The sequence below is a fragment of the Mesocricetus auratus genome, unplaced genomic scaffold, assembly GCF_017639785.1.
Source record: "Mesocricetus auratus isolate SY011 unplaced genomic scaffold, BCM_Maur_2.0 Super-Scaffold_2245, whole genome shotgun sequence".
Classification (NCBI taxonomy): Eukaryota; Metazoa; Chordata; class Mammalia; order Rodentia; family Cricetidae; genus Mesocricetus; species Mesocricetus auratus.
Window position 1 is genome coordinate 19959854 of NW_024429180.1, and position 13158 is coordinate 19973011.

The 13158-nt window shown below is 36.0% G+C and overlaps 1 protein-coding gene across 1 annotated transcript in view; it reads left to right on the top strand.

Moving 5' to 3' along the window:
• Mycbp2 (MYC binding protein 2) overlaps nt 1-13158 on the top strand; it is a 213433-nt gene that overhangs the window by 112190 nt on the left and 88085 nt on the right. The window contains 8 exon segments of the mRNA XM_040750559.1: nt 1052-1230; nt 3053-3195; nt 4473-4573; nt 5154-5372; nt 8309-8534; nt 9486-9604; nt 10140-10227; nt 11862-11911. Coding sequence (XP_040606493.1) covers nt 1052-1230; nt 3053-3195; nt 4473-4573; nt 5154-5372; nt 8309-8534; nt 9486-9604; nt 10140-10227; nt 11862-11911 — 1125 coding nt within the window.

The window sequence follows — 13158 nt, forward strand, 5'->3', positions numbered from 1 at the left end:
GGCCTGCTTACAGCCTAATCTTCTGGAGGCATTTTCTCAAGTAAGGTTCCACCTGCTCTCAACTTATGTACAGTTGACATAAAACTGTCCAGCGCAGATATGTAAAAGCAACCTGAGTCATAAAGCATGAGTATCTGTAGCTCTGTTTTCCTATATGCCATATTCATGGATTTTTCCCTATGTGTGCATATTTTTGTCTCTTGAGTAAATTTCTCCCCAAATAAAAATGTAATAGATCCAAAATTACATAGTCAAGGGTTATTTTAAGAATTGAAACTCACAGAAAAAAATTATAGTAGTACTCATTACTATCTCAGTCAGTGCTCTCTTGCTGTGAAGAGACACCATGATCAAGGCAATTCTTATAAAGGAAGACATTTACTTGAGCTGGCTCACAGTTTCAGAGGGTTAGTGCATTATCATCATGGCGGAAGCATGGTGAAGTGCAGACAACATGGGGCTGCAGAAGGAGCTGAGGGTTCTACATCTTGATCTGCGTGCAACAGGAATAAACTATGCCACTGGGCAGAGAGAGCTTGAGCATAGGAACCTCAAAACCTACCCCACACTTTGACAACCAAGACCATACCTACTCCAGCAAAGCCATACCTTCTAATGGTGCCACTCCCTAATGGAGCCATTTTTTTTTCAGACCACAACGTTGACTAGTATTTTATGTTTGTAATTAAGCATGGGAACCTCCCGTATTTGTTGATGGTAATCTGCTAGTCGCATTGCTTACTAGCTATGGTACTTTGTGCAAGTTGTTTAACAACTCGACCTCAAATTCTTCTTTTGTCGGGTAATACTGAGATACTGAGGACACTTGAATTAATTCAGTTAGATCATATAAAGTATTTAGGGTAGATTCTGTTACTCAAAACATAATCAGCAAATATTAGCTATTAGATTCATTAACTCATTTGGTGAAATTATTTATAATGACTACAAAGTTTCAGTATGTTTGAGTAGTTTACTGCTAGATTTCTTTCTATATTCTCTCCTTATATTATGAACAAATGTAACATTGCTTTATATCTTCATCCTGAAGGAAAATGTTAAGTATGCTGTGCGCTTGAGGAACTATGGAAGTCGTACAGCCAATGGAGATGGAGGAATGACCACTGTTCAGTGCCCGGATGGAGTGACTTTTACCTTCAGCACATGCAGCTTGAGCAGTAATGGCACAAACCAAACCAGAGGACAAATCCCACAGATTCTGTACTATAGGTAGGTATACTCATAATTAGAAATGAAATGTGCTAACATGGTGTATAACATTTACTATTGTAGAAAACATGCCAAGCTGATAATGTAACTAAAATAAACAATTATAAACAATTTATCTTCTTAGCACATACTTAGTCAAATTCCTGTGAAGATTCTTCATTTAAAAATGTAAATTCAGTATTAACTATAAAGGTGAATGCTTTTTTTTTTTTTTTTTTTTTTTTTGGTTTTACGAGACAGGGTTTCTCTGTATTGTTTTGGAGGCTGTCAGTCCAGCCTGGCCTCTAACTCACAGAGATCCGCCTGCCTTTGCCTCCCGAGTACTGGGATTAAAGGTGTGCGCCACCACCGCATGGCAAAGGTGAATGCTTTTAAACTTTTGTTATTCTTTTAATATCATTGAAACCTTTTTTTTGTACTGAGATATATGTGGTTGATGTTATGTTTTAATTTCATGATAGTGCTTTAAAATACAAGTAGAATTTACTCATTTCTTTTCTTAATTATTTAACCTAAGTCCAGGTGGTGGCTGCCATTACCTTGGTTCTGGCATAAAAAGAATGATTTTATATTTAAAGATATTTTACCTGCTCAGGTTGGCCTCTGGGACTCTATATGATACAATAGTGGGGGTTTTCTTATAGTATTTTAGCAAACTATTTAGTTGGTAAATAGTGGAAAATAGAAAACTATAATCTTTGGGCAAAAAAAGAAAAAAAACTAAATACACATAACTCATTGTGTCTCATTATTTTGTATAATAACATACCTATAGTTTTAGTGCCATTACTTTTGTCCTCAACCTAAGTTTGTATCGCTAATAACTAATGTTGCAAATCTGGTTCTACCTGTAGTTGCCTAGGCTAGTCACACAGTAGGCACTCTTCCTATCCCTTTTAATAGAAGAGGGAATTGAGGTATTGAGAGGTTAAACATCTTTCTCAAATCACGTTTGTAATGACTTATGATAAGGAGATTTGTTCAAAGGAAGATGGACTCCAGTTGACACTCTCTTAAGTCCACACCAAATATCCTCCTTGAAGACGCTTTCTGTGGTTGGCTGATAGATGTTGTGGGTTTAATGTGTCCACAGTAGTCACACTTGTCACCAAACACCTGATCATTCCAGATGTCTTTCTCTTTCACTCTGCATCTTGCTTGATAATTCCTGACAGCCAGACGTATTTGTGAAATGCTCTACATCTGACTTTGTCTATCATTCCTGTGATAAGACTGCTGATCACCAACCCCTTTAATCATAGCCTCTCTATGAATCTCTTCTTTCCCTGTTCCCTTACAGTCAGCTCTCCACAGTACAACACGTTGTGTGATAAAAATGAAGAACACACCCACTGTAATTGCCTCTTGACTCCTCTTTTTTGATGGAATGGGAATCGGCTGCTGTGGCCTCTCTCCGCAGTGTCTGCCCTGGTTTTCCATCCCTTCAGATCTTACTTTCTTCTCCATTGTACCAGCACTTGTCTGCGTTTTCTTCCTTGAATTCAGCACCTGGTTCTCTTTCTCCTGATACTGTTGTCTCACATTTTTCGTGGGGCTTTTTATAATTTATTTTTTAAACACAATTCAGGTCTTTGTTAAATATTAGTTCATCAAAGAACAACTTAATCTAATATAAAATAATACCCTTTACTTTATACTCTCTGCTTTGTTTTTGTTCAAAGCTTTTATCAATTCCTAAATTAACATAATTACATATATGTGTCTTAACTGTTGTTTTTACTTTGTTTCCTGAAAGCTCTGATCTGAATATAATTCCTAAAATGACCAATGCAAGCTATTTTCATTCTTATTTGTGTCACAGGAGTGAATTTGATGGAGATTTACAATCCCAACTTCTTAGTAAAGCCAATGAAGAAGACAAAAACTGTAGCAGAGCTCTCTCTGTGGTAAGCACTGTTGTTCGAGCTGCTAAGGATCTGTTGCACAGAGCTCTTGCTGTGGATGGTAAGACTATCTTTTTCCTTTCTTTAATACCATAGTTTAGAATCTTTAGTTTACCCTCTGTGCATAGTTAATGAAGGGAAGACAGCTTGTAGAATCCCAAAGTGTTTAGTTCCTTACTCATCTATACATATATTGATCTTGGATCATTCACTCACTTCATACTTAGAGGAAGATTTTTTTGAAGAGTGATCTAAATAAATCACTGTTTGCTTTTATTTAGTTTACAATAAGAGAAACATCCCATCTAGTCAATTTTTTTTCTTTATTCCTAGTTAGTAGTGAATTTTTTTTCTTTGTGTTAAGTGTCACCATTCACCCAAATGCCTGGATAACCCTATCCCTCTCCTGGGACTATTCCTTCAGCAGAAACTCCGGTGGTATTATTCTTTCTCTGTTCTTTTAGTACCTAGCTCAAGCTGCCATAGTGCGACCACTCATGCAGTTTGTCTCGGATGGAAATGTCCAAATAATCTCATTGCTGCCTTTCTCCTGTTGCCTACCTCTTGGTTTCTGGGCATCCTCTGTACTGTCAGGAGAATTATTCATGTCAAATATTCAGTGTTATCCTTTCCCCTAAAATTTGGTCCATCCCAGAGGTTTATGCTAGATTCAAAACTTATTTTCTGAAGATATTTCATTTATTTTGTGCAACAGGTCTAGAAACCCATATTTGGCAGAATAATTATCCTAAATGTAAATATCTAGTTTAGCCTATCTTTTAAGGAAATGGAAAAATGACTAAAATGGCTATCAGCAAAGTTCTTCATAGGAAAATAGAAGGTACAATAGCTCAGTGGTAACAAATGCTTTTTTGGAATGTTTATATGTACAGAAATTATCCTAAGTGTTTTATATACGTGTTGACTTATTTAGTCCTAGCAGCAATCAGGGAAGAAACATTGTTGTTACCTTGCTTTTCAGATTAAATAATTTGCCTAGTGTCACTCATATAGCTGTGTTTAAAACCATTGCCCTAGGTTCTACTCCTGGCTCTAGCATTTTACAGGCATATGTATATAGAACACATTAGGAATTTGCTATAAGATTTACAAATACTCTGTGCTTTGGTTTTCCCTTCTGAAAAGTAAGAATTATCAATTATAAGGATTGAGATAACACATACTAATAAATCCCTTACAGTAAATTGAACCTGTCCTTTATAAACATGTAGTTAATGTCAACCATACCTTTCTGAGGATAACATGGTATAGGTTAGTTTAGTGTGTATACAGTATAAAAAAACAACTTTCTAACTATAGTTTTAATGCTTTTTTTAGCTGATGACATTCCAGAACTGCTTAGCTCTTCCAGTCTGTTTTCCATGCTGCTTCCCCTTATTATAGCCTACATAGGACCAGTAGCTGCTGCTATTCCCAAGGTGTGTAACTAAATTCTATGACTTTGAATCTTACTTTGAGTAGCTTCCCTTTAAAGATGTATTAAGCATTGAGGCACTAGGGTTGTAGAAGTTATTAGTTAAGTCTCTTTATTCCTGGCATTGCTTATTGACTTAGTGTATTTATATATTGATTTCACACTTGAAGATGTATTTTATAAATATGACATATAAAGAAAGATTAAGTTACCTGCTTACTTCAAAATTTGTGAGTTTGATGCCAGTTCTCCACCTTGAGTAAAAAATAACAGTAGCAAAGGAACATTTACAGTAGTGAGGTAAGACATGAGGAAAGTCATAAACTAGCCAGTCCTTGGCATAATTAAATATCAAGAAAAGCTATTTACTATAGGCTACAGAAAAGCAAAGGTTTTAAAATACAGATCAATTTGACATAATATCTAAGATAAAATTCTTTACCCATTAAAAACACTTTTATTTGAAAATACTTTATAGAAACTCTAGAAATTGTTACTGATAAGAGTTACTAACAATTAGAATAGTTCCTTAGTAAAATGAATTTCACATTTATTTAATCATGTGTGTTTTTAATATCTACTAGGTTGCTGTGGAAGTTTTTGGCCTTGTCCAGCAATTGCTTCCCTCAGTTGCCATTTTGAATCAGAAGTATGCACCCCCTGCGTTCAATCCCAATCAGTCAACTGATAGCACCACAGGAAACCAACCGGAGCAAGGCCTGTCGGCTTGTACCACTTCTAATCACTATGCTGTCATCGAGAGTGAGCACCCGTACAAGCCTGCCTGTGTGATGCACTACAAGGTGGGGACCATCCTCAGCAAGACTCAGATCTGAACCTTGTTCTGAGATTTTTCTGTTGACATCTGAAGGAGCATTTTGTGTGTGTTCAGAAATGTCACTTCTTGTGTAGTACTTAAGTATAAAGAACCCACAGATGACTAGGAACTGTTGGGCTAGAGAAGACCTGAAGACAGAATTTCTCCTTTATTAAAGATACATCCTTTTCTCATACAATATATCCTGATTATCCTGATTACAGTTTCCCCTCCCTCGATGCCTCCCTAGTTCTTCTCCTCTCAGGATCCACTCATTTTCTGTCTCTCATTAGAAAAGGACAGGGTTCTAGGAGATAACAACCCAACATGACAAAATAATATAGTAAGATGAAGCAAAAACTATAGCATCAAAAGTTGGACCAGGCAACCTAACAGAAAGAGCCCTAAGAGAAGGCACAAGAATCAGAGATCCACTCATTTATATACACTTTATAAAAATACTAAACCAAAAGCTATAAAATATACTCAGAGGTAGAGCACAAATAATAGACACCGAGAGAGAGAGATTGGAGTTCAAGCTGAAGATGAGAAAAGTAAAGCAGCCAGACACTCGCTCTGACCTCTGCCTCAGACCACAGTGGAGATCCTGTCCTCAGAGGGCAGTGCTCTCCATGAATCCTTGGAGGCAAGTGCTTCCAGCTCCTGTCCCCTCCTGACACTCCTCTCTCTGCACTGCTGTCTCCGCCTCCCTAGTGCTGGTATGGAAGACATGGGATCCCAAGTGCTAGGATTCAAGGCGTGAGCTCTGTTACTGTTTTGGACTGATTCCCTCCTGTGTAGCCCAGGGTGGCCTTGAACTCACAGAGCTCCGTCTGCCTCTGTCTCCTGAGTCCTGGTACTAAAGGTATATGCCACCACTGCCTGGCCTCTATGTCTTGTGGCTGGCTTTGCTTTCTGAACCCTCAGGCAAGCTTTATTAAGTCATACATAATATCTCACCACAGAGAGGGCTTGGTATAGACCTGTGTTAGCCCTGTTGCTGTTTAAGTGTCTGTGGATCATATGTACTTTGCTCAGTCTGTTTAGATGGTCTTGTTCTCCTGGTGTCCTCATCCCTTCTGGCTCCTACACCGTTTCCACCTCCTCTTCCACAGTTTCCTTAGGTCTAGGGATGGATTTGATGGAGACTTCCCATTTAGAGCTGTGTTTCAAACTTTCTCTCTGTCTCCCTGTCCCTCCCTCCCCCTGTCTCCCCCTCCCTTCCTCCCTTCTTCTCTCCCTCCCTCCCTCCTACCTGTTCTCTCTACATGATACCTGGCTGTGGGTCTCTGTATTTGTTCCTGCCTGTCTGTGGGTCTCTATATTTGTTCCTGTCTGCTGCAGAAAGAATCTTCTCTGATGATGGTTGAACATGGCTCAGAGTATGAGTATAACAGAGACTCATTAGGAGTCATTTTATTGTTACCTTTTTTTTTTTTTGCTTGTTTGTTATTTAAAGATCAATAGTATTTGGTCTATCTAGGAAGGCAGAACTTTTACCTTACATATTTTATACTTTGGTAGATTTTTTTAAAAGTTGTTTATAAATATTTTCCTAACAATATTACAATATATAACGCTAAACTCTGCTATGCTTTATAATTATTGTGAATATAAATCTTAAAATTTGTAAATAGTATTTTTACATGTGTTTCTATGGGCATATTTGTTCATGGATAAAGAGGCCAGAAGACAGACAACCTCATGTTATTCCTTAAACACTATCCTCATTGTTTTGAAACAGTCTCTCTCACTGAAATAGAACTAGCCTGTCTGGCCAACAAGCCCCAAGGGTCTTCTTGCCCTCACCTGCCCAACCCAGGGATTAAAGCTTAGACTGCTGTGCCCAGCATTTATTTCTTTACATTGACACAGGTCCTGGAAACTACACTGAGTCCTCAAACTAGCCAAATTTGTAGGCTGTTTCCCTAGCCTATAAATCACACTTTGTACCAAATCTGAACTCTGAAAATCGAAAGTAGTCTACTCAGAATATTATATAAAAAATAAAAATGAAATATTTTAAAATTTAAGGTTATAGTATTCAAGTCCTTTTAGTAAATAAATGAGAACAAATCATGGTTTTTTTTTAATATAATTATGTGTTGTGCTTGTAAAACGCTCAGTCTTGTTTAGAAATGGGAGATACATAGTAGACAAGGCAATGCAGTACAGTAGCCTGCTTATTCATCCTTGGTTCAAGTCTTAAGCTCTTAATCAAACCATTTCATTTATTTTCTACTTTCTTCCTTCCCTTTTAGATTATTGTAAAACAATTCATGTGATTTTCTTTTGTATTTCTCTAATGTAAGAACCCTCTAAGATAACCCTAGTGTCATAACACTAAAAATTAGCGATTCCTTATTATTATAAAATGCACATAATTTATGATTTTGTTTGAATTTGAATTCACATAAGATGAGTACTTGGGATTGTTTGTATGTAAATATATTCATCCCCTTCCATCTCTGCCTTTTGGTTTCCTCAACTTTTGATTGTTAAAGAAACTGTGCCCATTTCTTGGCTGGATGTGAGTCTCTTCACTGTACCTTACTGAGACTTCAGATTCTCCCTTCTAATTTTCTTTGTATCTTTGTTACCTGGAATGAGCAAGTATTTAGGCTTACATTTCTTACATCAGCTCTGGAATCAGCCATTTAGAGAAAAAGGCTCTCTGTACATACATGTAATTTGATTTATGAATTGATTTTAAATTGACTTTTGTTTTCTAATATTTAAGTAATCGCATACTCCAAAACTAAATTATAAGACGTCTGTTTTGTTTCCTTCACTTCATTTCTCCTTTATTTCTCCATCTTTTTGTGACGTATCATTCTCCCATTTCATTTAATACAGGCATACATATACATAAACAGATATAGGTGTGTGCATGTATATTCATGTCATCTTGTCTACTGCCAGGTGACATTCCCAGAATGTGTTAGATGGATGACAATCGAATTTGACCCTCAGTGTGGCACTGCACAGTCAGAAGATGTCCTCCGTCTGCTTATCCCTGTCAGAACTATTCAGAACTCAGGATATGGACCAAAACTGACAACTGTTCATGAAAACCTTAATTCATGGATAGAATTAAAGAAATATTCAGGATCCTCTGGATGGCCTACTATGGTTTTAGTGTTGCCAGGTGAATTTTCTCTTTTCTGATCTATAGTCAACATGGATACATGTATGTATATTAATGAGGCATCATTGGAAGTGTTTGCAGAGCAAATTAGTAAAGACTTAATAGGTCTTGGTTTCAACTGAGAAAAGTAAGCTCTGTTGGGCAAAGGGCATAGTGTGCTCTAAATTTATGAAGAGTGATTATTTGAAGATTTTGAGGGGGAAAATGAACACCGAGTCTTCTGTATGGTTGGTAACAAACTAAAAAAAAAAAAAGTGTAAATGTGGATTTGTTTTTTTATTGTCCCAGTAACTGCTATCTTTCCAAAGTAGAATGTAGTCCCTGAGTGTGCATGCATGTGTGAGTGTATGCGAATGCACGTACTTACTTCTGTTATTTATGTCTTCCTGTAAAAGAAAGTTAGGCTTTTAAACTTTTTAATTTTAACCGGTTAACAATAACTAGTTTTTCAAAGACTTAAAACCATACCAAGAAGTTTTGTCATCTTTCATATAATCTGGCCTTAATGAATTTAGAGTTTTTCTTTGATTCTTACCCACTTTTGTTGGATTGGTTGATTTGTTAAGAGATCAGAAAATGCCAGTTAGCAGGGTAGAAGATTGCTTAATTCAAAACAGAAGACTAGTCCAGGTACTCAGTATTTAATAGATCTTTGGGGGAAAAATGCCTATATAAGGGTAGGCTTAAGGAAATGGATTTGATTATAATGGAAATTAGCAACCATTTGTTTATAGGGATGATTCTATTCTTGATAATATTGCTTTTAACATGGCTTGTGCAAGTAAATAAAGGACTCTCCCTCAAAAAGTCTTCTTTCCATTTTAGTAACTGTTTTGAAGAGTTTTATATGATAAAATAATGAAATTTTATCAAGTTCTTTCAGATTTTGACCTTACTAATGGAGACTGATTCTTGCTTACATACACACACACACACTTTTTGTTTTTTAAGGAAATGAAGCCCTTTTTTCACTGGAAACTGCTTCAGATTATGTGAAAGATGATAAAGCCTCCTTCTATGGTTTCAAGTGTTTTGCAATTGGATATGAATTTAGCCCTGGACCTGATGAGGTAAGAACAAACTATCTTTCCAGTCTGTTAAGAATAATTGGCTCTTCTAAAGCTGCCTTTGAATGAAGATGTCTTGCAAGCTAGAGATTTCTATTTAAAGTGTTGTGTAGTTAATTATGTATTAAACGCTTTACTACTCTTCGTCATGGGGATGCAGTGTGGCCCCGTGTAAGGAAGCTTACATGGAATCATAACTGTGTGCCCAGGCTAAAGTAGCTCTGCATTTAGTCAATAGCAAAGCATAGCTTCACACGATGACTTAACTTATTCTAGATTTTCTTAAATGTTTAAATCAAACACTAAAATAAAGCCAAGGTCATAATCTTCCTAAATATGAATGGAAAATGATTTGGACGGTGAATGTATAAACCCAAACTTGTAACAACATGGGGTGTAATAATAAATCTCTTTCTCAGTTGCCAACTAAGCATCAGTCTTTCTGGTTTCATCTGCAGAGCTTAACTTTGATTTACAATGTTTTCATAACCCATGTTCGAACATTTTTTTAAGTAGTGAATTTTATGCTATTCTCCAGGGAGTTATTCAGCTGGAAAAAGAATTAGCCAATCTCGGTGGGGTCTGTGCAGCAGCTCTGATGAAGAAGGATCTGGCACTTCCTATTGGTGAGTCTAGCTAAGTAAGAGGTGTTGTTAAGGATTCGGAAGAAAAGTTAAAAGTAAGGCATTTGTTACAGAGCATTCGAAGATAAACTTTCAATACAAATTCTGTGACTGCATGTATGTATGAGTAATAGCTATTTTGACAGTCTTGATTTTGTTTAAATGTAAACTTAAGGGTATCCTAAAACCTTCTTATATGCTTAAATTCACGTATATGTATATATTCCATATACCTGTCACATATACACTCCATATATACATATATGAAAATGCACACACATGCACATATTTATTTTTTCACTTGGAAAGCCCATGAAAACCTTCTCATTCCATCTTATATTAACTTTTACTCCTTTTCTTTACCCTTTTCTTTGCCATTCTTTTTATTTCCCTTTCTTGCTCAGTTTCCTCAGTCCTGCTTAATATTAGTCACTTTGTACTGTCCTCTTAATGTATTAATATTTTTATATGAAGAGAATTATTAGCACCATCATTGGAAGAATTTTGTCAATAGCTGATAAAATTTTACTTTTTGATTTGACCTTTTTATTGCATACTTACATAAATGGTTAAAAAATACATGTTTAATGAAGATAGCAGTGCCTTTGATTGCCAAACCTAGATGCAACCAAATCTGCCATTTGAAACCTAGTTAGATAGCTAATGGGGATGATAGAGAAAGTATAACTATATGGCCTGAGAAAGAAAGTTTTTCATATTATGTTAGATGAAAAAAACCTCAAGTTGTAGAAAAAGGTCACATTCTTGGTGACAGCATCACGTCTATGTATGAGTTTATGCGTGTTCACCTTTATGTATGCTGGCAAACCCACATAGAGTTAAGATTTGCATGTAAAATTTCTAGAAGAATAACAATATGAAACTGTTGACAATGGATTTCTCTATGGGAGCCGCATTGATGGGAATATATTTATTCCATGCTTTCTTCTAGTCAGCTGGACTGTTTCCCTTGAGCCATATTACTATTTCATAATTTTCAAAGAAAAATCAATAAATAAAACCTTTTTTATTTTACAATAAAAGAGAAAATGGCTAAAGGACACAGGTAAGTAATACCTTAGGATGAGTCATCATTGTTATCTGAGATATAGCTACCTTATTACTCAAAATAATCATTTTAAGTTTTTGTAAAAAAGAAATAATTTAAATGTAAGATATAATAAATATATGAACTTCACACATAAGTACATTCATACAGTCACTTTCTCAGACTTATACAACTTTTTAACGTTGAAACATGACATTGTCATCTACAAAATTCACACTCAAGAACCATGTCATTGACTTATACACACACATAAAAATATCACATACAAAAATAATTTCATATTGCTGTAAGTATCTATGATTTTGTGTTGGACTACATTCATAGTTGTATTAGCCACTTGCAGCATCTGGACCGTGGGTTGAACATGCCTACACCTTTACATTTGTAACTGTTATAGCTTATATTCATGCCAAAAATTACTATACATTGTAAAGTCTTCTACTTTATTTATCTGGAACTGTAAATCTCTTCAATCTATAATAGCAAGATTACAAAAACAAATAGTGAATACAAAGGGTTGGAAAGGTTGTTAGTATATTTTAGTAAAACTTTTTAATTTGCATAACAGGTAATGAGTTGGAGGAAGATCTTGAAATTCTTGAAGAGGCTGCATTGCAGGTATTGTCTAAACATTGTAACTTCTGTTCATTAGTTTAAAAATAGTATTTTCACATGATGATTATTTTCTTGAACATAAGACTCAGTGGTTTAGCACTTCATTCCTGTTCATTGGCATTCTAGAGACACATAACGTAAGTCTCCTCTCGATGAGAGGGCCCATATGAACGCTTACTGCCATGTGCTTGAGGAAAAGAGGAGCTAGGGTACAGGGATGCTCTTCAGAGCTGTGGAAATTTCATTTATATCTGTGTAGCATGAATTCTAATTGTTCTTAATAATAAAAACTCAGAGTCCGATATTGGGGTTAAAGCTGCAGATTAGAGAAGCATAGCAGCCCAGTTAGTAGCAAGTTCTTACTTCTGCCAGTGCTCAGACGAAAGTGGCGATCCTGTCCCCAGGCTGCATTCTCAGACTGCCTAGACTGAACTGTTCCTGTCTCCACCCAGCCATATCACTCCTGTCGCCACCTGTGCTGAATTAAAGGAGTGTGATCCATTTGACTATGCCTACTTTTTTCCATTTTACCACTTACCAGAGAATATTGAGTCCAAGTTAGGGTGGTACTGATTTAGATTGGGCCTGTATCCTGTGCTAGGTATATGTAGTTATTAGTGTACTTACTTACATAATTATCTGTATACTTTGTAGTTTATAGACCCTTTAATGCTATTTTTTTATTTTTTCAGTTAAACCTTAAAGTTAGTGTTGTTTTTTTGTTCATCTTACAGAATCTGAAGTTCATAGAATTTACATACTCTGTGTAAGAATCTGGTTAGTTGAGAATAAAAGCTGGTGTCTAATTCTACTGATTCTAAGAGTTAGTATTTTACATTTACCTCCTGAGATGAATTGATCAAAGGGATTAAAACACTGATTTGTGTTTCTTTTTCATGTATTTTAGTTCATTTAGGCATCACACAACCCTGTAAATCAGAGATTTTTGTCTCCATTACAGGGAATTGAAGCAAAGCACTTAGATAACTTGCCTAGAATCACGCACCTGGGATGCAATTTTACTCTGATAACTTGCTGTCGAAATGCAGTACTTTGGCTACTTTGCTATAGTCACAGGGAGCCATGATTTTCTCTGTAATTTAAAACATGCTTAGATTTTAAAAAGCTACCAAGTACGTGTATGTATATGTGTATAGATAGTAATGTCGTCTCCCCGTGCAGTACACACAGCTTACTTATGATTGTCTAATGTGAACTGAAGATGAGAGCTGCCCACCACTGCCTGCAGG